Source organism: Mastomys coucha, unplaced genomic scaffold, assembly GCF_008632895.1.
Source record: "Mastomys coucha isolate ucsf_1 unplaced genomic scaffold, UCSF_Mcou_1 pScaffold16, whole genome shotgun sequence".
Classification (NCBI taxonomy): Eukaryota; Metazoa; Chordata; class Mammalia; order Rodentia; family Muridae; genus Mastomys; species Mastomys coucha.
Genome location: NW_022196898.1, coordinates 37874166 through 37898074, shown reverse-complemented (window position 1 = coordinate 37898074; position 23909 = coordinate 37874166). Strand labels below are relative to the sequence as shown.

At 39.7% G+C, this 23909-nt stretch overlaps 1 protein-coding gene across 4 annotated transcripts in view; it reads right to left on the bottom strand.

Moving 5' to 3' along the window:
- Ash1l (ASH1 like histone lysine methyltransferase) overlaps nt 1-23909 on the bottom strand; it is a 126688-nt gene that overhangs the window by 55627 nt on the left and 47152 nt on the right. For all 4 annotated transcript variants that reach the window (XM_031374437.1, XM_031374435.1, XM_031374436.1 and 1 more), the window contains 2 exons: nt 23558-23659; nt 13350-14085 (listed from right to left, as the gene is read on the bottom strand). In XM_031374437.1, coding sequence (XP_031230297.1) covers nt 13350-14085; nt 23558-23659 — 838 coding nt within the window. The remainder of the gene's footprint in view (nt 1-13349; nt 14086-23557; nt 23660-23909) is intronic.

Here is a 23909-nt window from a genome sequence, read left to right as displayed (position 1 = left end):
AGGCAGAGGCAAGCTGATTTCCAAGTTCAAGGCCAGCCTGGTCTGCAGAGTGAGTTCCAGGACAGCCAGGGCTACACAGAGAAACACGGTCTTAAAAAAACAAAAAACAAAAAACAAACAAAACAAGAGAGTTAAAAAAAAAACATTTAAGTGATAAATATGGTAGCCCCTAAGTTCATAAAACACTGAAAACATAAAAGACCACCTAGGTCCTGATACAATAATAGTGTGGGACTTCAATACTGTGCTCTCATGTTTAAATTTTCCAAAATAAAAATAAGTAAAGGAACATCAGCACTAAACACACTAAACATCAGTGGTTTTCAATGTTTCCAATGCTGCGCCCGCAGCTCTTTAATACAATTCTTTCTGGTGTGGTGACCCCAAGCCATAAAATCAATTTGTTGTTAACTTTAGTACTTTTGCTACAAATAAGAATCACAATATGATAAATACTTGATGTGCAACCAAAAATAGGTCAAGATCCACTGGTTGAGACCTACTGGCAGGCTTACAGATATATAGAGAATATACCACCCACCAGATAGGGAATATATAATCTCTTAGCTGTACATGGAGCCTCTTCCAAAACCAACCACGTCATAGGATACAAGTCAAATCTCACCAAATACAAAACTACTGAGACAAGTAATTCCTTGTGTACTATGAGACCACATGATAAAATAGGAACCAACATTAAGACCAACTGCAGAAACTATAAAGATATTTGAAGACTGAACAACAACACATTTGTATGAATAAACAACAGGTCAAGAAACCAGAGGAAATTAAAAATTTCCTAGAGACAAATTGTAATAAAACACAACTTATTCTGTCATGCAGCCAAGGCAGTCCTGAAACGTGCATATCAATTATGTGCTCATATTTAAAAATCTGAGAGGGGGCTGGAGACATAGTCTAGAATATAAGATCACTGGCTGTTCTTGCAGAAGATTCAGGTTCAAGTGCCAGCACCCACATGGCAGATTACAATCATTTATAACTCTAGTCTGAGGGAATCTGATAACCATCACTCTCTGGCCTCTACCGGGGTACCATATATATATATGCAGTCAAAATACCTATATAAAATAAAATATTTTTTTGAGCTATCAAACAACTTGATGATGTAATTCAAGAGGCTTAAAAAACAAGTAGCGAATCCTAAACAGAATAGACAGTGAAAAATAATAAAGGTAAGAGAAGAAATTAATGATACAGATTAAAAATCAGCCAAAGAGCTGGTTTATTTAAAAATAAGACTAAGATTAACAAATCCTTAACTAATCTGACAGACAGGTAGTCAAAAGAATGTCATTACAAAAACTCCAATGAAATAAAGAAGGTTATTAGAAATTACTATGAAAATTTATCACCTGGCCACGCATAGTGGCACATGCCTTTAATCCCACCACTTGGGAGAGAGGTAAGGCAATCTCTGTGAGTTCAAGGCTAGCCTGGGCTACAGAGTGAGTTAAAGAATAGCAAGGGCTACATATCGAGATACTGTATAATAAGTACATAAATAAAATTTATAAGCTAAAAAGCTGGGTAATGAGAAGAAAGAAAAGAATTTCTAAATGCATTTCCACTACAATTCAGTGCAGACAAGTAACTTAAAGAAACTCATTACAAGTACCGACATAGAACTGGAATCACAAGCCTCCCTCCACCTGAAGAAAAGCCAAGACCAGACTCACTATTACATTCTATCAAACTTCCAAAGGAGACTGTATGCCAATTATTAATGTGTTCTACAAAATAGAAAGAACCCTATCAAATCCATTCTATGAATAAAATATTATTTTGAAATCAAAACCAGATAAAGACCAGCTCTGTTTTTGTTCCTCTGTTTGCTTTTTGTTTTAAAGGGAAACAGAGAAGTTGATCTTGGCAAGAGGGGAGGTAGAGGAGAGGACTGGAGGGCGGGTGGGATACGAAACTGTGGTCTGTTGTGATATATGAGAGAAAAGAAAAGTTAGAAAGACCTTGGTGGTTACAGAGCATAGCTTTAATCCCAGATCTCAGGATGTAGGGACAGGTGGATCTCTGTGAGTTCAAGGCTAGCCTGGTCTACAGAGCAAGTTTCAGGACAGTTACACAGAGAAGCCCTGCCTTGAAAAAACAAACCAAAACCCAAAAGACTCAACCAACCAAAAATGCCTCCATCGGATCAGAGTATAGCCAAGCCTGGAGGGCATTTTCTTAATTAGTGACTGATGTGGGAGGGAGGCCATTCTGACTGGTGCTACCTATGAGCTGGTGGTCCTGGGTTCTATAAGAAAGCAGGTTGAGCAAGGCAGTAATCAGTAGCCATGCATGGCCTCTGCATCAACACCTGTCCTCCAGGTTCTGCCCTACTTCAGTTCTTGGCCTTGTTGCTTTTGATGAAGAACTGTTAAATGGACCTGAACCTCCGGTCTTCCTAGCATATGTGAGGTTGATTAGAAATTAATCTATCTCCTTTTTGAATATTTGAAACAGACTTCATCTCCTGACTTTATTCAATGATAGACTACAATGTGGAAATATAAGCCAAATAAACTTCCCTTCTCCAGTTGAAAGGTCATGGTGCTCCATCACAGAAATGATAACCCACTAAGATAGAGCTCTAAAATGAAAAATTTAAGATACTGAAAAAGGAAATGAAAGACGTAAGATAATGGGAAGACCTTTATGCTCTGGAATTGGCAGAATATTAGGAAAATGGTTATCTTACCAAAATTAATTTACAGGTTTAAATAAATATCTGATCAAAATTTGGTGTCACATTTCACAAGTTAGGAAAAAACAATACATGAATTCATATGGAACCAAAAAAGACCACAAATAGCCAAAATACTGCTAGGAAGAACACTTTTGAAGGCATGTTGATAGCAGTCCTCAAATTACACTATAGAGATAAAGAGCCTGGTGCTTCCAGGTAGACCAATGGAATAAAACAGAGGATTGAGAAGCATAAGGACAAAGCTATACCCACGTATGTAAAAACATACACTGGGAAAAATACAACATATTCAATAAATGATGCAGGCAAAAAGAGTTATGTACTGATACAGAATAAAATTAGACTGTTGTCTTTCACCAGGCATAAAAATCTATTCAAAATTTATCAAAGACCTTAATTTAAGACTTGGAACACTTAGTATCTGTAGTAGTCAGGGTTTCTATTCCTGTACAACATCATGACCAACAAGCAAGTTGGGGAGGAAAGGGTTTATTCAGCTTACTTCCACCTTGCTGTTGATCACCAGAGGAAGTCAGGACTGGAACTCAAGCAGGTCAGGAAGCAGGAGCTGATGCAGAGGCCATGGAGAGATGTTCCTTGCTGGCTTGCTTCTCCTGGCTTGCTCAGCCTACTCTCTTATAGAACCTAAGACCTCCAGCCCAGGGATGGCACCACCCACAAGAGGCAATTGAGAAAATGTCCCACAGCTGGATCTCATGGAGGCACTTCCCCAACTGAAGCTCCCTTCTCTATGATAACTCCATAGAGATACTCCATGCTTACTGCTGCTCTTTCCAAAGTTGTCTGATAACAAATGGATGGATAATGAAAACCTGGTACATATATAAAATGGTATACTACTAAGTTTTAAAGAAAAGTGTAATTACAGTGTTTTAAAAATTGCATGTTATTAGAATATACAATATTAACATCATAGACTACAGACTGTGTTATAAGTGTATATGTATACAAATGTACATATGCTACAGTATAACATATTGAGAGGAACGGGGCGGTGGTGCCACACACCTATAATCCCAGCACTTGGGAGGCAGAGGCAGGCCTATTTTTGAGTTCTGGTCTACAGAGTGAGTTCCAGGACAGCCAGGGATATACAGAGAAACCCTGTCTCAAAAAAAAAAAAAAAACCACAAAAACAAAATAAAAACAAAAAAAGCCCAAACCATATTGTGTTACCTCCCCCATCCCCTCAGCCATTGGACTTCTGGCAGTCTCTGCTTGGAGGCTACCACCTGGGGAGCTAAGACAGATGCTCTCTGTTGACTGTAGGTTCGTCTTTGAAGCAGCAGCCTGAGCATGCCCACGGCTTGAGTACGCCCACCGCCTGAAGATCTTCCGAACCTGGGGACTTTGGCCCTGAACCTTTTTTGCAGTATGCAAATATCATGTAATCTAGAGATTTGGTTTTGGTTTCTCTGTGACTATAAAAACCCTGGCTTATCCTAAGTAAACTGAAGTCTTGATTGGGCTATTTCAACTTGACTTCGGGATTTCTCTTTGCATTTCAAACCCTCTATTTCAGGTCCTTTGTTCCCTTCTCTGAGAGAACCCCAGTTCCTGAACCTGCAGGCAGTTTCAATATTGAGAGGAGAAAATTGGTAAATACTAGGGAGGAGGAAGGGTGGGAGAGGTCATGGATACTTGAGTTATGAAAGAAGATATAAACTTAACTGCTTTTCTAGTTTTAGTGTTTTGGGGGAGTGATGGTGGACAAGTACATAAAAATATACTTGATAGTGAAAGTGGAAAATCCACTGAGCACTGGTGGTGCATACCTTTAATCCTAGCACTTGGGAGGCAGAGGTAGGTGAAAGTGAGTTCGAGACCAGTCTGATCTACAAAGTGAGTTCCAGGATAGCCAGGGTTACTACTCCTCCACCCCTCTCAAAAAATAAAAAAAAATAATAAAAAAAAGTGTAAAACACAATGTGAAGCTCCATAGCTACTCTCTAATTCATAGAAGGTTCACTGAAACAGACAAGACTTTAGGTCTTTTACTTTTGATGCGTTGACATTTTTTTTATTTGGAAGATCTTTAAAATAAAAGTCTTATTAACATAAAAAAAATTGCTTTAAAGTTAAAGCAATTCTGTACTCTTCTTTCACATTATGTATCCCCCTTCCTCCCTTCCTCTTCCCATGAGGGGATCAGACAACCATGCAAGCTTCCAAAGGAAGGGAGCAATCTACCAGCTCTGATGCCGTGAATCACGCCACCGCCCAGTCTAGCACAACTGTAACTTATCTTGGTGGTAACCAACAGCTCTCTAATGAGACCCTATAAGATCCAGGAAATCATGTCCATCACTGGATGATTAGCCAATTATCCGGGGCTAATTAAGTAAGGTTCTTGGAGGAAATCCTACAACTGCTGCTTTCTTTAACTACCCAATACCTGTAACTTTTTTTCAAAACATATATTTAATAATGGTTCTTAAACACTTTAACCTCCCTTACAGCCCACCACCCACCAAAGGTAGTGGAAAAGAAAGGATATGGGTAAAGTGGACCTGCTTAGAAAGGTTCTTTGGACACCTCCCATCTGTGCTGTCTAGAAATCGAAAGTTCAGTTAGCAGGTTTTTAGCGACAGCTCGATCCAATCTCAAACACCACAGAATCAGGATAGCAAACACAAATCAGCAATGAGCAGTGATGCTACCTAGCAGAGACAGCAGGAGGGACCAGGGCCAAGAGGAACACCAGTAAAAGCTGTCGCTGTGCCTGTCACAGTGAAGCAAAGATCAGTGAAGACTCGAGACCAAGGAGCATTACACAGTGAGCTCCATAAGCAAGCCTAGCTCAGCCTCCATCACTGTCCACCAAGCCCTTTTTATACTCTCTTGCCTGTCATCAACTGTCAATAAGCCTGAGTCCACAGATGAGGCAAGAAACTGTAGCACACCACAAAATGTTTTTTTTTTTAAGATTTATTTTATGTATATAAATACACTGTAGCTGTCTTCAGACACACCAGAAGAAGGCATCCATTACAGTTGTGAGCCTCCATGTGGTTGCTGGGAATCAAACTCAGGACCTCTGAAAGAGCAGTCAGTGCTCTTAACCACTGAACCATCTCTCCAGCCCACCGCCAAAAGTTTTACAATGCACTTCTCTCAATGAAGTCCCGACAAATGGAGCTCAAGTACACAGTGTAAGGCAGACCAAAACATGTGTGTTGTTAAACAAAGAATCCTTCATCATGTGTCCTTTTATAAGCTTGTTTCAGCAGAACATCCTTTTTCCCTATGTCTGCTTCCTTCAAAGTCTGTCTAAGTCTCTCACCTGTGTCCACTTTAGGAAAACATTCACGTGTTTGTCCCAGGAAAACACCATCCAACACTTAGGTTTCTACTTCATATACCCACTAAGTCTAACTCTCACCTGCCATCAAGAAAAGCTCTCTTTGCAACAAAGACCATTACAGAAAACCACAACTGGTCAAAATAAAGAGTTATGAAGCCCAGTCATAAAGGGTACATCTATAACACAAGTGCTACATGTGATGCACTTGGCTTATTTCATTTGGTTTATTTCACTTGCATTTCATCTTTTTAAAAGTTTACCTAGGGTCAGTGTCTTAGTTAGGGTTTTAATGCTGTGAAGAAACACCATGACCACAGCAACTCCTGTAACAGACAGCGTTTAATTGAGGCTGGCTTACACTTCAGTGGGTCAGTCCCACTGAAGTGGTGGGAAACATGGCAGTGTCTAGGCAGGCATGGTGCTGGAAGAGCTTAGAGTTCTATCTCTTGTTCCAAAGGCAGGAAGAATGTGGTTAAGAGGAGGGTCTCATTGACATACTTCCTCCAATCAGACCACACCTCCCAATAGTGCCATTCCCTGGGTCAAACATATTGGAACCACTACAGCAAGATGGCTCAGTAGGTAAAGCACCAGCTATGCAAGCCTGACACCTGAGTTTGATCTCCAGAAAGAGAACTGACTACACAAAATTGCCCTAGGACCTGAGACTGCTCTGACAGGATAAGCTCATGTGCATAACATACAACAGAAAGGGTTTTTAAAAAGTATTATTGTTTAAGGCTAAATAGTAAGTCATTACATGTAACACTATCACTCATCTCCAGTAACACTCTGGTGCTTGCCGTTGTCTAGTTATCCACACTGGTATGTAAGGCCAGTCTATTACTTTGAGTAGACAGCTAGGCTATCTCCATATTCTCCAATATTTTTCCATCCTCTATCCCAAATCAATGTATCTAATATGAATTATAATGGCTATAGAGTATTAGTGCTTCTTTGTGGTTTTATTATTCATGCTGAGTATATATTTTTATATTCTCTCTGAGAAAATGTCTATACAATTCCTTGGTCAATTCCCTAACTGTGTTTTCTTTTTCTTCTTGAGTTTCAGAAATCCTTTATAGGTACTGATCAAAAATTTTATCTCAAATGTTTTGGAATGTATGCTCACTGCCATGTTGATTATAGAATGGGTCATTCATTCATGTGAAACAGGGTGTCACTCTATAGTCCAAGGTAACCTGGAACGCATGGCAATACTCTTGCCTCCGCCTCTTGAAGTCTGGGATTATAGGAATATCCTACCAACCAAGCCACACTTTTCTATTTTTATAAGATATCTTTGGGATTTAGATGGATAGTTTCCCAAATCTATATAGCCCATTGGAAAGCTATGACATCTAAAGAGTATTTAGTTTTCCAACCACCAACCAAGTCTGAGTTGTGTAACTGCTGAATTCTCTCTCTAGCTCCTCACCACTTTTCATGCATTTGTGTGTGGTGTATGTGTAAATGCATGAGTATGGGAGTGTGTGTATGTGCAAATAAGTGGTCTGGAGGTAGATATGAGGAATCATCTTCAATTGCTTTTCTACCTTATTTGATAAACTCTCAATCAAACCCAGAAGACTATGAAATGGTGAAAACAGCTCGCCAGCTAGCTCTGAGGATCCCGTGTCTCCCTCCACCTTCTGTGGCTGGAAATACAGGTGGGCTTTCATGTCTATCCAGCATTTATGTGGGTCTTGTGGGATCTGAACTCAGGTCTTGAACCTAAGAGCCATATCCTTAGTCCGTATTATTAGACTTTTTTTTTTTGAGGCAAAGTCTGGCCCAGAACTCAGAATGGTACCTGTGTCAGTGCTGAGATTACAGGGTTGGTTTCCCATTTCCAGTTTTGCTGTAGAGTTGATTTGTGACCCTCCTACAGCAGAGGGCTGATTCTATCAGACCCCACCTTGCCACAGATAGTCAGGCCTCTCTGCCCACCTCCTGCTAATTGCCATGCCTCTCTCCAAGTTCAAGTTATGCTGGAAGTCCCTCCAGAGACTGAAGATGAAGCTGCTGATTAGGCCAAGTTGCTGACGAACTTGGGGGAGGGGTTTTGCTTTACCTATTTACCTGTTTGCTTGTAACACAGAACTTCAATGAATGATGGCGGACTGAAAGCACACGATGTGTTGGTCTAATTTTTTCAAGCCCTTCCCGGATTTCCGGTACCCTTAATTTTCAGGCCCTGACTCCCATTCCTGACGACTCATTCATATGAGTGGCTGCAGGCAGCCACATTGATTTTTCATTAAAAGTATTTTATTTTTAAATAATGTGTCTGTCTGTCTATGCATAAACACTGGATCCCCCAGAGCCTGAGTAACAGGTACTTAACCCCCCCCCTTTTAAAAGTTGTGAATACAACTTATATTTTGTCAAATGATGTTCCTTCATCTATTAATATAATAATTTCCTTCTTAAGCCTATTACTATACATTTATTTCAAATGTTAAATTGTGCATATATAGGATCTATCTCACTATGTTAGAAGATAGTTTTTTTAACTGCTATCCTTACAATCCAAATGTTTTCATTCCTATGTCTGAGATTACATTTCATTCTTCTGCCTCAAAAAACAAATGTTTTGGGACTGGAGAGATGGCTCAGCAGTTAAGAGCACTGACTGCTCTTCCGAAGGTCCTGAGTTCAAATCTCAGCAACCACATGGTGGCTCGCAACCATCAGTACAGCTACAGTGTACTCATATACATAAATAAATAAATGAATAAATCTTAAAACAAAACAAATGTTTTCTGATTATCATGTTATATATATGAATTTTTCATAGTAGTAATATTTCAAGTGTTGCTCATGGAACATATACATCAAATCATGTTTGGAGTTTGTTAGCTATGAACATGTCAGAGTGAGGGATGTAACTCAGAAGAAGAAGAGTAGGTATTTAGCATGTGTGAATACCCATCATTTCAAACTAAAAAAAAAAAACCTGAAACAACTCCAGGAAAAAACAAAAGCAATAAAAAGAAAGGAAAGGAAAACAGATGCTAGAGGCTAAGACAGAAGAAAGGATGGTGAATTCAAGGCTCGTCAATACTATGAAAGCAAGGTCAAAGTCAAATCAAACAATGCAGTGAGACCACCCTACCTACAAAGACAAACCACAGAAGCCAAGTACCTGTATCCAGAATGTCTTTAAGTTAGCTGTGAGCTCCAGGATGGATCTTTGTTTTCTGGCCCACTCTGGCCCGCTTGCTCCAGCCCCAGGATGGATATTTTAAATAATCTTGGTGGTCTTTGACATATTACCCCAAGAAGATCTCTCTACAGAAGTGCTTCTCTGTTCCTGCTCAGGCCCTAACACTCTGGTTTGGATTGCTATCTTTTCTTCCTCATGTAGAGCCAAACTGATTCCAGTCCTGCTCCAACATCCAATTGTAAGTAATATGGTGACTATAATCTGTGAGGACATCAAGGTTTGAGATCTGTTTCATTCTGGAGTGAAGGGGGCCTGGGGATTGAACACAGGGTCTGTAGCATGATACTGAAGAGCTCTATCATTGAAATACGTCTCTTCTAACTTTGGGTTTTGTTGTTGTTGTTGTTGTTTGTTTGCTTGCTTGCTTTTAATTTTCTCAGACCACACTGGCTTTGAATTTGCTACACATCCAAGGATGATCTAGAATTCTGGATCTTCCTGCATCCACCTTTCTAGAGCTGGAATTTACAAGAATCCATCATCGTGCCAGTTTTATGTGGTGCTAGAGATCAAATCCATGTTAGGTAAACCCTTCTTCAACTCAACTACAGGCCCAGAGTGTGGGTATTTCTCTCATGTACTGCAGGCTGACTCTGAACTTACTATACAGGTGAGGCTCATCTCAAACTTTTGAACATAGCCATGTCTTGTTCCTTAGGTTGTATTTTTTTTTTTTTTTTTTTTTTTTTTTTTTTTTTGCTTTAAGATGCAGTCTTGCTTTGTAATTCTGCCTGAACTTTCATTACAAATTGCAATAATTCTCATACCTGGTTGTTTGTTTTTGTTTGTTTGTTTTTTGTTACTGTTTCTTAAGACAGGGTTTCTCTGTGTAGCCCTCGCTGTCCTGGAACTCACTCTGTAGACCAGGCTGGCTTTGAACTCAGAAATCTACCTTCCTCTCCCTCCCAAGTGCTGGCATTAAAGGTGAGCACCACCACTGCCCGGCTTCATACCGAGTTGTAAAAATGGCTCAGCAGTTTAGAGCTCAAACAGCTCTTTAAGACGACCTGAGTTCAGTTCTCAGTACCATGTATAGCAACTCACAACGGCTTCTAAGTTCAGCCAAAGGTATCTGAGATTCTCTTCTGGCCTCTGTGGGTACCTACATTCATATGTACATAGCCACACAGGTAATTCAACAACAACAACCAGAGATCCTCCTGTCTACATCATGAGTGTGAGATTACATCCATCCACCTGTTTTCTTTCTTTATATATTCTGTAAATTATGAACAGCATGTCTTCTAAATATACCCTACCATAGTGGAGTTATGTTTTACTTGTCAGGATGTTTTTTGGTATACAGAAATCCAAAGTTACAACCCAGAATAACAATGTTTTCTCTTACGGTTGCTGTTTTTGAGATTCCATAAAATAAAAGACTTAGGGGGTGGAAACATGGTTCATTGAGGGAAGAACACTTGCTGCTCTTCCAGAGGGCACAGGTTCAACTTCCCAGCAATAGCATCCATATGGTAGCTTACTACTATCTGTAACTCCAAGTCCAAGTAATCTGATGCCTTCTTATGGCTTCTACGTGCGCGCACACACTTCCCCCCCACCCCCCACCCCCACCCCCTACTGCCCTTCATATTACCTTTAAATCTCTTGGAAAATAAAACAGACTTTATAAGTATCAGACAATTTTTTCAGGGGCTGGAGAAACAGACAGCTCAGAAATTAAGAGCTCTGGCTATTTTTCCAGAGGTCCCAGATCTGATTCCCATAACTTACATGGAAGTTTACAACTGTCTTTAGTCCCAGCCCCATGAGATCTGACATTTTCTGGCCTCCATGAGCATCAGGCATGCATGTGGTGCATACACATACATTCAGACAAAATACCCATATACAACAACAGCAACAAAAAAACCAACAACCATGAATTACATTTTGGGATGGAGAGATGGCTCAGTGGTTAGAGCACTTGTTCTCAGAGAGATTCAATTTCTTGCAGACAAATAGTGGTTTATAACCAACCAGCTTTAACTCCAATTCTAGGGGAACTTGTCTGACCTCCAAGGATACCAAGCCTGCATGTAGTGGCACATACATATAAGCAGGTAAAACACTCACATATGAAATGCATACATCTAATTTAAATATTTTTTTATAGATTTATTTATTTTATTTATGTGAGTACACAGTCACTGTCTTCAGACAAACCAGAAGAGGGCATCATAGCTCACTATAGATGGTTGTGAGCCACCATATGGTTCCTGGGAATTGAACTCAGGACCTCTGGAAGAGTAGTCAGTGCTCTTAACCTCTGAGCCATCTCTCCTGCCCTTTGTTTTGTTTTTTTTAAACAGTGTTTTTGTCTTTTTGGTTTTTTTTTTTTTTTTTAAGATTTATTTATTATTGTAGAATTTCTAACCCCAATCCAGGGTTTCTACCCCAACTTTGACTATTTACTCCATGGATAAAAGACACATACACAACCTTTATATTTACAAAATGCCTTACACAAGAGCTGGGCAAATATCTACCCTTTATGTTATTAAAATCTCTTTTTTATCTACAACCCCGAGTTATTATTTACTATGTTTCATCTGGGCTGCTCTTAATTCCAATTGGCCAGCCCTCAGAGCCATGTTTTCTTAACTCCTAACCCATGGCAACTTTCTCTTCCTCCTTATCTGCACCGCCCCCATGGTACCCCACCCACCCACCCACCCAGCCTGGAAACGCTAAAACTAGACTATGTCTCTTCTGCCCAGGTACTGGATGTTGGCATCTTTATTTACCAATCGGAAATAACTTGGGGGCAACCATGTTTTGAGGGCCCGCAGTTCGTATTACACTACACAGTCAAAGACCAAATCTCAACAACTAATCAATGTATTATTCTTGAGACAATGGTCTCCCTCTATAGTCCTAGCTTCCCTGGCACTGGCTCTATCTACCAGCCTGGCCTTAAACTTAGAGATCCTCTTGTTTCTACCTCCTGAGTGCTGGGATTAAAAGACTGTGTCACAATAACTGACTAAAGAAAAAATTATAAAAATGTTAAAAAGAAAAAAGAAAACTTGCAGGGGAGATATCTCCACATCTCCACATCTGCCCGGAGGGAAGAGATGGAGAAGAGGAAGAAAGAAAGCCATGCCTTTTTGAGTTATACCCAACGTTTAAACAGCAGCCACATGCCAAAAGAAAGGCAGAGTCAGAGGAGTGGACTGTACTAGGGAAAACATATTTTAGGTTCTGGCATTATACAAAAGAAAATGAGTGGAAAAGTCAGGACCTAGAAAAGGAAACAGACCCAAGAGTCTTTATGGAGGCTCTATAGCAACTCCCTTTGAGGATACCATATTCAGTGAAATAAACCAGTCACAAATGGACAAAACTATATGATTTCATTAATAAGCAGTACTTAGAGTAGCCAAAAATCACAAAACATAAAGCAGGATATCAGGTTTTAGGGGGTTAGGAGGCAAAAGGTTTTTTGTTTTTGTTTTTGTTTTTTTTTTTTGTTTTGTTTTGGCTGTGTATCACAACATTTAAATTCATTTCCTAAAGGTGAGTTTTGTATTTTGAATCTTTAAGCCCTTCTACCTTCTATATGTATAAGTGGGTTTTTTTTTTTTTTTTTTTTTTTTTTTTTTTTTTTTTTTTGGCCACCTTATGTTTAAGAAAGGGTCTAACTATATTATATGGCCTAGGGTGCTAGGCCACATAATACAATGTTAGTACAATGTTAGTACAGCTTAGATTGACCTTACTCTAGATCATTCTCCTTCAGTCTGGAATCACTGGTGTGCCCAAGTACCTCACGCAAACCATTGTCCATAGTAAAAGGCAGGTTTTAAGACTTGACTATATAAACTACATTTGTAGACACTCAGGCTAGTTAGGGAGATAGGTCACCAGTAAAGATGCTGGCTGCCGAGCCCAATGACCTGAGTTTGATGCCTGGGACCCACAAGCTGGGAGAGGCCCATGGGTTGTCCCTGGGGTTACCCTACACCTGCCATAGCATGCATGCACACACACAAGAAAAAATAAGTCATAAAATAAAGAAGTTAACTGCTGTTATTCAGATCATAATATTTTAAGAAAGATATTACCTTTTATTGTTTTCTTGTTCTTCTTCCTCTGGTACTGTCTTCTGCTTTTTCCTAGTCTGTTCTTCTAACAGCCAATTTTTCCTCTTCAACCCCTTCTTATGTTCTGAATTAAGGTTCACACTCTGAACCACAGCCTCGATCACATCGGTAACTGTGTCTGGACTTAGATGCAGGGACACTTCTTCGCCTTCATTCAATTCTGGGTTGACAAACTGGGCAGCCTGGAATGCTTGCATTGATACCACTGCTTGGAGGGGACATTTCCGAGGTCGACCTGGTCTGCGTTTCACAAAATTGTTTCCTGTCCTGGCCTGCCTTTGAAGTTTTTTGGCTTTTAAAATTTTATTAACATGGTCCAGGTTTTTCTTGGTGGCCAAGATTTTGTCATAATTGCACATTTTCCGAGCTTGGCGCTGCATAGCTTCAACTACACTTCTCTTGATATGATGAGGGGAACACCTACTTGCTAACTTTTCAGAAAGAAGTGGGACATTATTACAAGAGTCACTTGGGACTGCAGGCACTAGAAGGCTGTCTGATTTACCTAGGGTTCGCTCCTTGCTGTAGCTATGGCCTGGACTGGAAGAAGGTGGTGCAGACACAGTTGTAATGGAAGCATCACCATTTTTCTCCACAGACTCTTGCTCATCGTGTTGTACTATCCGCTGCAACAGACTGTCTACAGAATCATCCATAGAAGCAACCAATCTGGGACTTCTGGAAGGAATTCCATTCACTAAAAGAGACAACACAGCACACAGACAAAAATTTGATCACTTCGTAATCTAAATTATTTTGTCTCTTTATGTTTGCTTCTCAGCCTTTTGAGACAAGGTTGTGCTTTGAAGCCTCTGCTGGCTTAGAATTCACAATGCAAACCAGGCTGGTTTTGAACTAACTAATGACTAATCTTCCTTGCCTCTACCTCTTGAATGCTAGGATTATAGGTAAAAAACCCCAGCTTTTAACTTTATTAAATCTTTATTTTGACTTATGCATATGTGTATTACATGTTCATACAGTTGCTCATGGAAGCCAGGAGAGAGAGTCATGACTGCTAAAGCTGGTGAACAGCAGAGCTCTAACGACCAACCTATCTTCCAACCCTTATTTACTTTGTTAAGATGGGTTTTCTGGAGCTCAGGATGGCCTGAAGTCTACCATGTTTGAAGTACTCTATTAGTGGATTATCTTAAATCCTAATCTTCATGTCAATGTCCCCACGTGCTGCAATTAAAAGTGTGTACCATACCATACCTAGCTTTCTATATTGACAAAAGATAAGTACCTAAGGCTAGACAGAGACTGGATAAAGATTCAAACTTGTCTTTCTTTCTGAGCACTGGGGATCAAATTCAGAGACTTGCCCATTTGAAGCAAGTTGTTTACCACTCAGCTAAATCCTGAGTAAGATGGGTTCTGTCCCTTCCTTCTCTAGTGTTTTTAAATAGGGTGTTATACTGTTTCCAGGCTGGCCTGGAATTCACTATATAAGGTTATCCTCCTCCCTTAGGCTCCTAGGTCCTAGAATTAAGTCATATACTATCTTGTGGTTTTTGTTTGTTTATATGCTCACGTTGATCCAAACTTACATTTTTGTGGGAAGCGAGAGGAAGGAGGAAGGATGTTAATCTTGGGGTTTCTCACAAGATAGCCATCTTATTATTTTTAATTGGGACTAAACACATATCCTTTTTAAAAACATTAAATGTGGTAAACCACTAAATCATTTCTCTAGCTCCAAGACTAAGGACTTTTCTAGGGACGGAGATTTCAAAAGTTGGACTGACTACATTTTACATCCTGAGAGTGTATGGACAAGGGATGGAAGTTATAACTTAAAAGTGGATATATTTGGGTGTCAAGCTGAGAAGGGGTGATGTTCTGGTGGGATTCTGAACATGCCTGTAGGAGATTATCTTTTTAAAAGAACTTTTGTTTTATTTTGTGTGGATAATGTGCATGTGTATATGGAACAGTGCATGCACGGCGATCAAAGGACAACTTTCTGTCTTCAACACTTCCTCCACTTTGATGTGGACTTTGGGGTCTGAACTCAGGTTCTGGTTCAAGCAGCTTCTGCTTACTTGTTGCGTCATCTCTTCAATCCAAACTTGGTTTAGTTAATTAGGAAAGACACCCCCCACCCCCGTGAGTGGCATATCTTTTCTAAACAGGATCCTATACTGTTACGTACTGAGAAATGAAACAGAAGCAGCTTGTATTTCTCTCTCTCCATTTCCTGATTGTGGACACCATATCAACAACTGCTTAGGCTCCTGCTGCCTTGACTTCCCCACCAAAAAGGACTGTACCTTGAAGTTCCCGTAAGTTTCTTCTGGCAGGGCATTTTTAATCACAGGAAAAAAACTAAGACAGTCCCTAAACTCATGGACTACTATTAATATCCACAGGTCATAGCTTTTTAATCAGTGAATTTATTTACATGTTTTAAAACTGGGATATTAGCTGACATGCATGGTGGCTTCTAACTGTAACCTTAGAATGCAGGAGCCTGACCCAGAAAAATTGCCACAGGTTTCGAGTGAGCCTGAGCTATATAATGGGGACCAGAACAGCCAGCTATAGTAAAACTCTGTCCAAAAATATTAAAATTAGTGCCAGATGATTTGGGATAGACTTGAAATGGTTCATCAGATTAAAAAGTATTTGCTGATAAGCTTAGGGTCAATCCTAGGGCCCACAGTGGAAATAGAGAACTAATTTCTCTAAGTTTAGGAAACAAACCTAGTAAGTGGGAGAGGGGTAAGGCCAGAGAGCAGATATTTAAGTAACTAACTTTGAGGAGTCCAGTCTGGACTACAGGAGTCCCTGTTCAAAAACAAACATTGGAGGAAAAAAAATCGCATGAGGTGGCTTTTTGTTTAGAATTTATTTTACTTTTATGTATGAGTGTTTGTGTGTCTACATCACAGGGGTACAGATGCTCTCTGAGGCCAGAGGACGGTACTGAATGCTAGGAACAGAACTCAGGCCTTTGGAAAAATAAGTGCTTTTAACCACTGTGCTATCTATATCTCCAGCCCAATTCCAGATATTTCCCTATTAAGTACTAGGAATTGTAGAATAATTTATCATATCAGAATTTGCTAAGATTCCCAATAATTTGGTGTTAAAAATCCTTAAAATGAACAAGGTATGGGAGTGGATCTCACTTTCTCTTTCCTATGTGACAATGTGGCCATATTGAACAAACCTCCCTTTCCTGCTTTTAGCTTTCACTATTGTGTCTTTAAGTGGCTTACTGAGGATGGGTGGGAGAGATTAGCTCTTTAAGGCTGTTAGAGGCTAGTCTCTGACCCTAGCCCCAAGACCCAGGGTAAGAACTAGTTTCTGAAAGTTGTCCTCTGAACATGGCTTATATGCGTGCACAAGTGCACAAAAACACCTTCCCTACTGCCCAACACAGAAAAACAAAACCATTTCCAGTGATCACGGGAGCAGGTCAATGAGTACCCACTGCTTGTTTCTCTCCATATGGATGTTTGTGTCTCTAAAATTTCATATAATGGAAAACTGGAGAACAAAGTCTTATTATTTGGTTGTATTTCTGAAACAGGCACTTGGAATCTGTCTTAAGCCTTTCTGCCTTCTTTTTGTCTGTCTTTTCCTTTGGATTACCCAATTAATTCTGCATATAGGCAGGTTAATCAGTAAAGGAACTGTTTGTCTAGCCTATCTCATCTCTTCAAAGCTGAAGGCAGAAAGAAGTCACTATGCTAAATCTGCAGTCATTTTGGACCTAGGAAGGATAATCACTGCCCCAAGTGCCATAAGGGTAATTACTAATGAGAGTAAAGACTCATCATGGAGCGAAAGTACCATCTGAGACCAACAGTACCCCTAAATCAATAAGGACTTCTTGGAATTATTTTGCAGAACCAAAACTGACATCAACAACAAAGCCATATCCTGATCAGTACTGATAAATAATTCTCCTCCCACAAACCTCTTTCATTCTCAATTCTTGTCTAATGAAAGTGTATCCTGTAAGCCATTCTAGTAAATCATATGTATATAAGATATATGTATATGTGTATGTGTCCCCCCCCCCCCATTAAATGAGTTCTGCTCCTCGAGAGAACCCTGACTAATACAGGGAGTAAATTTATTAGCCCCTATTATAGCTGTAGTTACATATATGTTCCTCCTACCAAATGACCATCTAGTTCCAAAAGGTACATGTTTTGTCAAACTTCTAACCCTTCTCTGTTCCCAGAAATGGCCTCCCAATACTTGAAAAAATTTATAATTTCACTTCAGCAAGACAGGTCAGTGTATACAGACACTTGCAGCTAAGCTTGAGAACCTGAGTTCTAGTTCCAGAACCCACATGATGAAAGGAGAAAATAGACCCCAGTGAGCTGTCCTCTGACCTCTACACACACATGCATACACTATAAATATATATACAAGTAATTTAAAAAATTAACAATTCTGCAATTTTAAACTTTGAGTTTATGTGTATAAGTTTTCCCTCTCAGTTGTTCCTGTATTTTGTCTTTATTTTTTATGTTAATTCACTTTTATATGTTTTATCTCCATGTCATACCATGTACATACTTGATGCCTGTGGAGGTCAGAAGAGGCCTGGAAATGGATTTATGCATGTTGTCAACCATCACGTGTATCCTGTGAACTGGGGTCCTCTCCAAGAGCAAGAAGTGTTGGGATCTCTACAAGAACAAGTGCTCTTAGCCACCAAGCCAGCTTTCCAAGCCCTGCATGTATTTAAGTGTACCAAATACATGAAATTCCTTCCTGGGCTAAAAGACAGAGATTGTATTCCTACCACTGGAGTCAGGCTGTAAACAACTCAGTGGATAATGGGAAAGGAATTAAGGTCCTCTCTAAGACAACAAGTGCTCTTAACTGCTGAGTCATCCATTGGGTCCCTCTATATCTTTTTTTTTTTTTTTTTTTTTTAAATTGATTAGCCAGGTTGCTTTGGTGGCTCATGTCTTTAATCCCAGCACTCAGGAAGCAGAGGCAGGAAAATCTCTGAGTTTGTGGCCAGCTTGGGACAGCCAAGGCTATTCAGAGAAATTCTATCTGGAAAAAAAAAAAATTAAATTGATTGATTGAATGAAAATAGAAAATCATGGGGTATAAAATTTAACTTACTTTGTGTGAAGTATCTGTGCAAGAGCTCATGTATGGAGAAGTCAGAGTGTCTCTATCATGTGAGGGTCTTACATAAAAATTAAGTCTTAAGGCTTAATAGCACGTGATTTTAGTGAACTATCTCATTCTTCCCTATTTTCCTTGCTTATATGCAAATCTTTTTCTTTTCTTTTAAAATGAAACACAGTCTTATTATTTAACCCAGGTGGGCCCAAACTCATGGACATTCACCTGTCTCTTCCTCCTGAGTGCTGGGATCAAAGGCCAGCTTGCTTTCCTCTTCTTAGACTCAGTCAACCACCTTTGCTTGTACTTTTTACTTTCTCCTCTCCCTATTCTTCCTTTGGCTAGCATATGCTTTTTTGCCATCTTTCTATTTCTCTCTCTCTCTCTCTCTCTCTCTCTCTCTCTCTCTCTCTCTCTCTCTCTTTTTCTCTCTCTCTCCCTCTCTTCTTCCTAAGATTCAGCTCCCTGTTTTTACGGTCTCATGTAGCCCAGGCTGGCTTTAAACTCCTGCATCTACCTTCCATCTGACAGAACTACAGGCATGCATCAGCACACCAACCTTTCATCTGTCTTCTTTTTTAGGGGGATAGAATAGGGTGGGATATCAATGCATAGTCCAGGCTAGCTAAGAAATAGTAGTTATACTCTCTAGTGGTAGGAATATCAGTCTTAACCAATAATAAAAAGAAAATGTTTCTTTTTTAAACTAGTGAAAATGTTATTCTTTTACTTATTTGACCCCAGTTACTTAGGCTTAAGCCTAAGGTCTTACATGGGCAAGTCATGTATCAGCCTCTAGAGTAGCAGGGAGCATAGGCCTACATAAGCATTGAAACTTCAGGTGTGAATCACATTCATGACCCACTAAAATAATATTTCTTCGCTTCCTCCCTCCCTCCCTACTACGAATGTATTAAAGGCTGGTTTCAAAATGAAACTGTCTCTAGACCCCACTGCTGGGATTATACGCATAAGTCAAAATGCTATGCAAAATACTGGACCTCTCTATGTACTCCAGGTTGATATTAAATTCAAAGTGCTCCTTTTACCCTAGTCTCCACGCCTGGCTCAGAAATCTTGGTTGAGTGGTAGTGGAGCACACCTTGGATTAGTCCCAGCACTTGGGAGGCAGAGGCAGGCGGACCGGTGTGAGTTAAAGGCCATCCTGGTCTACAGCCCAAGTTCTAGGACAGGCAGGGCTATACAGAGAAAATCTGTCTTGACAGGAGGTGGGATGGGGTGGGGGAGGTGGAAGGAAATCTTTGTCTATTCCAAGGTCAAGAACATTTTCTTTTATGTTTTATGGTTTTAAAATTTTCATAGAACCCTATTTCAAGTTAAACTTTCCATGGAATATAGTCCTCTCTCTTTAGAAAGCCAGCTAACTGTTATTGGAGTTAAAAAGACTTGTTTGTGAGGAATACATTGAGAAAGGGCAGGAGTGTTAGCTCACTCTGCAATCCTACTTTTGAGGTTGAAACAGGACTTCTTTAATTTCTATCCCAGGCTGAGCTACACAATGATTCTAGGCCATCATTCTCAACGATACAATAAAACCTTGGGTCTTAAAACAGACAGCTGAACAACCCATCCATAACCACAAACAACACCCCAACAAGAAATGAATCAAGAGGCAATGTACAGGGTCATCCACATAGCTCAGTGGGTAAAGGCACTTGCTACCAGGTCCCATGACCTGAGTTCCATCCTTGGAACCCACAAGGTGGAAAAATGTTACTGACTTATAAATTGTCCTTTGACCTCTGTCCTGTGCCCTTGCCACACAAATAACTTAATAAATGAATAAATATAATAAAAATGTTTTTCTTTTTTTGTTGTTGTTTTTTTGTTTTTGTTTTTTTTGAGACAGGGTTTCTCTGTGTAGCCCTGGCTATCCTGGAACTTACTCTGTAGACCAGGCTGGCCTCGAACTCAGAAATCCGCCTGCCTCTGCCTCCCAAGTGCTGGGGTTAAAGGCATGTGTCACCACTGCCCGGCTTAATAAAGATGTTTTTAAAGAAGTATATATGAGTTCTATTTTTGGTCTTTTAAAACTCTTTAAAATTTTTATTCATTTGTTGTAATTCAGATCATCAGCCTTGGAGACATACACTGTTATCTACGATACAAGCACAAAGACCCAATTTCTAGACTTTCTGTTTTATTAAACCATATTATATGTTATAATCCTGGCAGGAATAAATTCTCTTTTTCTTTTCCTAGAGACACAGTTTTACTATGTACGCCTGGCTGGCACTGTCTCCCAGAGTTCTGGCTGTTTCTGTCTCTCAAGTGATTGGACTAAAGGACTGTCTCTCAATAGATTGGACTATTCTATTACTGTGAAGAGACACATGACTAAGGCAGTTTATAAAAGAAAGCATTTAATAGAGGACTTGATTACAGTTTTAGAGGGTGAGTCCATGACCATTATAATGGGATGCACAGCAGAAGGCAGAGACTGTACTAGAACACTAGCTCAGAGTTTACATTTTATCCAAAAGACGGAGGCAGAGAGCAAAAGAGACTGAGCCCACTGTGAGCTTTGGAAACCTGAAAGCCCATTTCTAGTGACAGAGCTACTCCAGGCCACATCTCCTAACCCTCACCAAGTAGTCCCAATACCTGTAGAACCAAATATTCAAATAGAAGAGCCCATGGGGGCCGTTCTCATTCAAAATATCACACAGGGCAAACAAACTCCTATGCCCTACTGTTTAGCTATCTTTGCTATCAGAAAACTGAGACAATTTTCCCTCATAGAAATGGCTAGGGCCCTTGAAAGAGCCAGAGAAGAAAATTTATTGTCAGGAAAATTTTACCAATACCAACACCTTGCTGAAGCCTGGAGACTGAATGATTTCTTTCTTACTTTTTGTTTGTTTGTGACAGGAACTCACTATGTAGACCAAGCTGGCCTCAAACTCAGAGAGTTTGCCTACCTCTGCTGACTGAATGTTGGTGTACATGACCATGTTTAACTTAAAATTTTTCCTTTAGGCTTATTTATTTTATTTTATGTCTGTGCAATGTGATCTTAAAAGATTAAAGAGGGGCTGGTGAGATGGCTCAGCGGGGAAGAGCACCGACTGCTCTTCGGAAGGTCATGAGCAACCACATGGTGGCTCACAACCACCCGTAATGAGGTCTGACTCCCTCTTCTGGTGCATCTGAAGACAACTACAGTATGCTTAAATATATTAAATAAATAAATCTTTAAAAAAAAAAAAAAGATTAAAGAGAAAGTGAGTTCCAGGACAGTCAGGGCCACACAGAGAAACCATCTCAAAAAAAAAACCCAAAATAGCCCCCCACCCCCAAAAAAAGGAATCCCAGGTCCCCTGCAAGAGTAAGTGCTCTCAACCACCTAGCCACTTCTCTAGCATCAGGACTGGTTTTTTTTTTTTTTTTTTAATGCATATTACTTATCATCTTTGTAAATCTAAACCTCATGTTAGGACTCTGATGACAGACTGAGGGGAGAGGCCCAGGATCTGACTGCACTAATATATCATACTGTCTTTTTGAGGGTATGGATGCTGTATGTACATGTTTGTGTAGGTAGTATATGTACATATGCATGCAGGTACACATATATATGTATATGCTTGGAGGGGCCAGAGCCCAATGTTGGCTGTCTTTCTCTATCTTCACCTTTTTTTGTTTTGAAACAGAGTCTTGAACTAAACCTACAATTCATCAGTTTGACTAAATTGGCCTGTCTCCATACCTCTAGCACTGGACTCACAGACACATTTGCTGTACATAGCCTTTGTGTGGGTGCTGAGGCACCAGCTCAGGTCCTTGTGCTTGTGAGCAGGTACGTTACTACCCGAGCCATCTCCTCAGGTCATGTTTTACATTAAGCCATATGGAAGTCTTCAAATTTTATTTCTAAAAGAATGAAACTGTTCTAGTATTTTACGTCTGGTTTATACCTCTTCCACTTTGTGTATGTGTGTGCGTGCGTGTATTACTGGTGATTGAATGCAGGGTCTTATGCAACATGACATGTATGCGTATGTGCAATCACAGACACACAAGTAATATGTAAAAACACAGCAATGCAACTAAATAAATGTGCCATTGTATGGTGTGGACAAAAGCTTTATATGACCAATGAGTCAAAAGCTTTATATGACCAATGAGTTAATCAACTCATGAAATCCTTATCAATCTACATTTTAAAAATACAATGAAATATATTTTAGAATCAGCCTGTCATTCAAATCAATTTTACTAAGATCACATTGCACATATAGACTGGTTTAGAAAATTATCTTTTAAACAATGAAATGTATTTCCCAGCAATGTTTTCTAATTATTCTTTTGAGAGTAGAGCCTAGACATGTACTATATACATAGGGCTGTGTTGAAGAAAGAAACCAGGGTTTCGTGCATGCATGCTAGAAAAGCACTCTATGAACTGATCAAGATTTTTGAACCTTATAATTATTATCACATGTATATTTTAGACAGGGTCTTTCAAAACTGGCCCCAAACTCATGGCAGTATTTCTTGCCTTACTCTCTCCAGTGCTGGGATTACCAGCTCACTTTGCATTTTTTAATTGAAATACTTAATGGGACATTTATCTTTAACTATTTAATGGGTGACCTTGAATTCCTAATCCTACTTCTATCTCCCAACTGCTCAGATTATAGGCATGTAACAACATACCCAACAACAAAAATTTATTAAAGGGCTTCCAGCCACACTATTACAGAATACACTCTTTTACATCATTTCAGTTTAAAAAAAAATGTGTGTGTTAAGTCTGAGTACGTGCACATGTGCAGAGCCCTACAGAAGCCAATAGAGTCAAATCTCTATGGTCAGGTCCTCTGCAAAGAGAGTACATGCTCTTAACTGCTAAGCCATTGCTTCAGTATCCTCTCATTTCAATTTCTTGAAAATAAAACTATTGAATTTTTTCAATAGACATTATCAGTGATACTGAAATGACAAGGCCACTTTTGTTTGCTTTACAGATTTGTTAATCTCAAATTCCAGATAGGAAACTATTCTGAAAATCTAGTAAAAAAAATAGCACTCACCTGTTGAAGAAGTACTCTCAGATGAAGACCTTTTACGGGTAGGGCTACAATTTGTGCTTTCTGATGATCGCTGGGAAGGTTTATCGGAAGCTGACTGGGAACCTGGGAAGAAAGAAAAAGAAATCATAGGACCATCCATGACTACATGTCCAAGCATGCTGTGTTACAACAGTGAATTTCAGCTGCTGTCACTGCCATTCTCTGTAACAGCATGACATGCAAGCTCACAATAAAAATAAGCAGAGGATAAACCATGCTAGATGTTGCTAACAGAATTTCCAAAGTCCTGCCGGGCGGTGGTGGCGCATGCCTTTAATCCCAGCACTTGGGAGGCAGAGGCAGGCGGATTTCT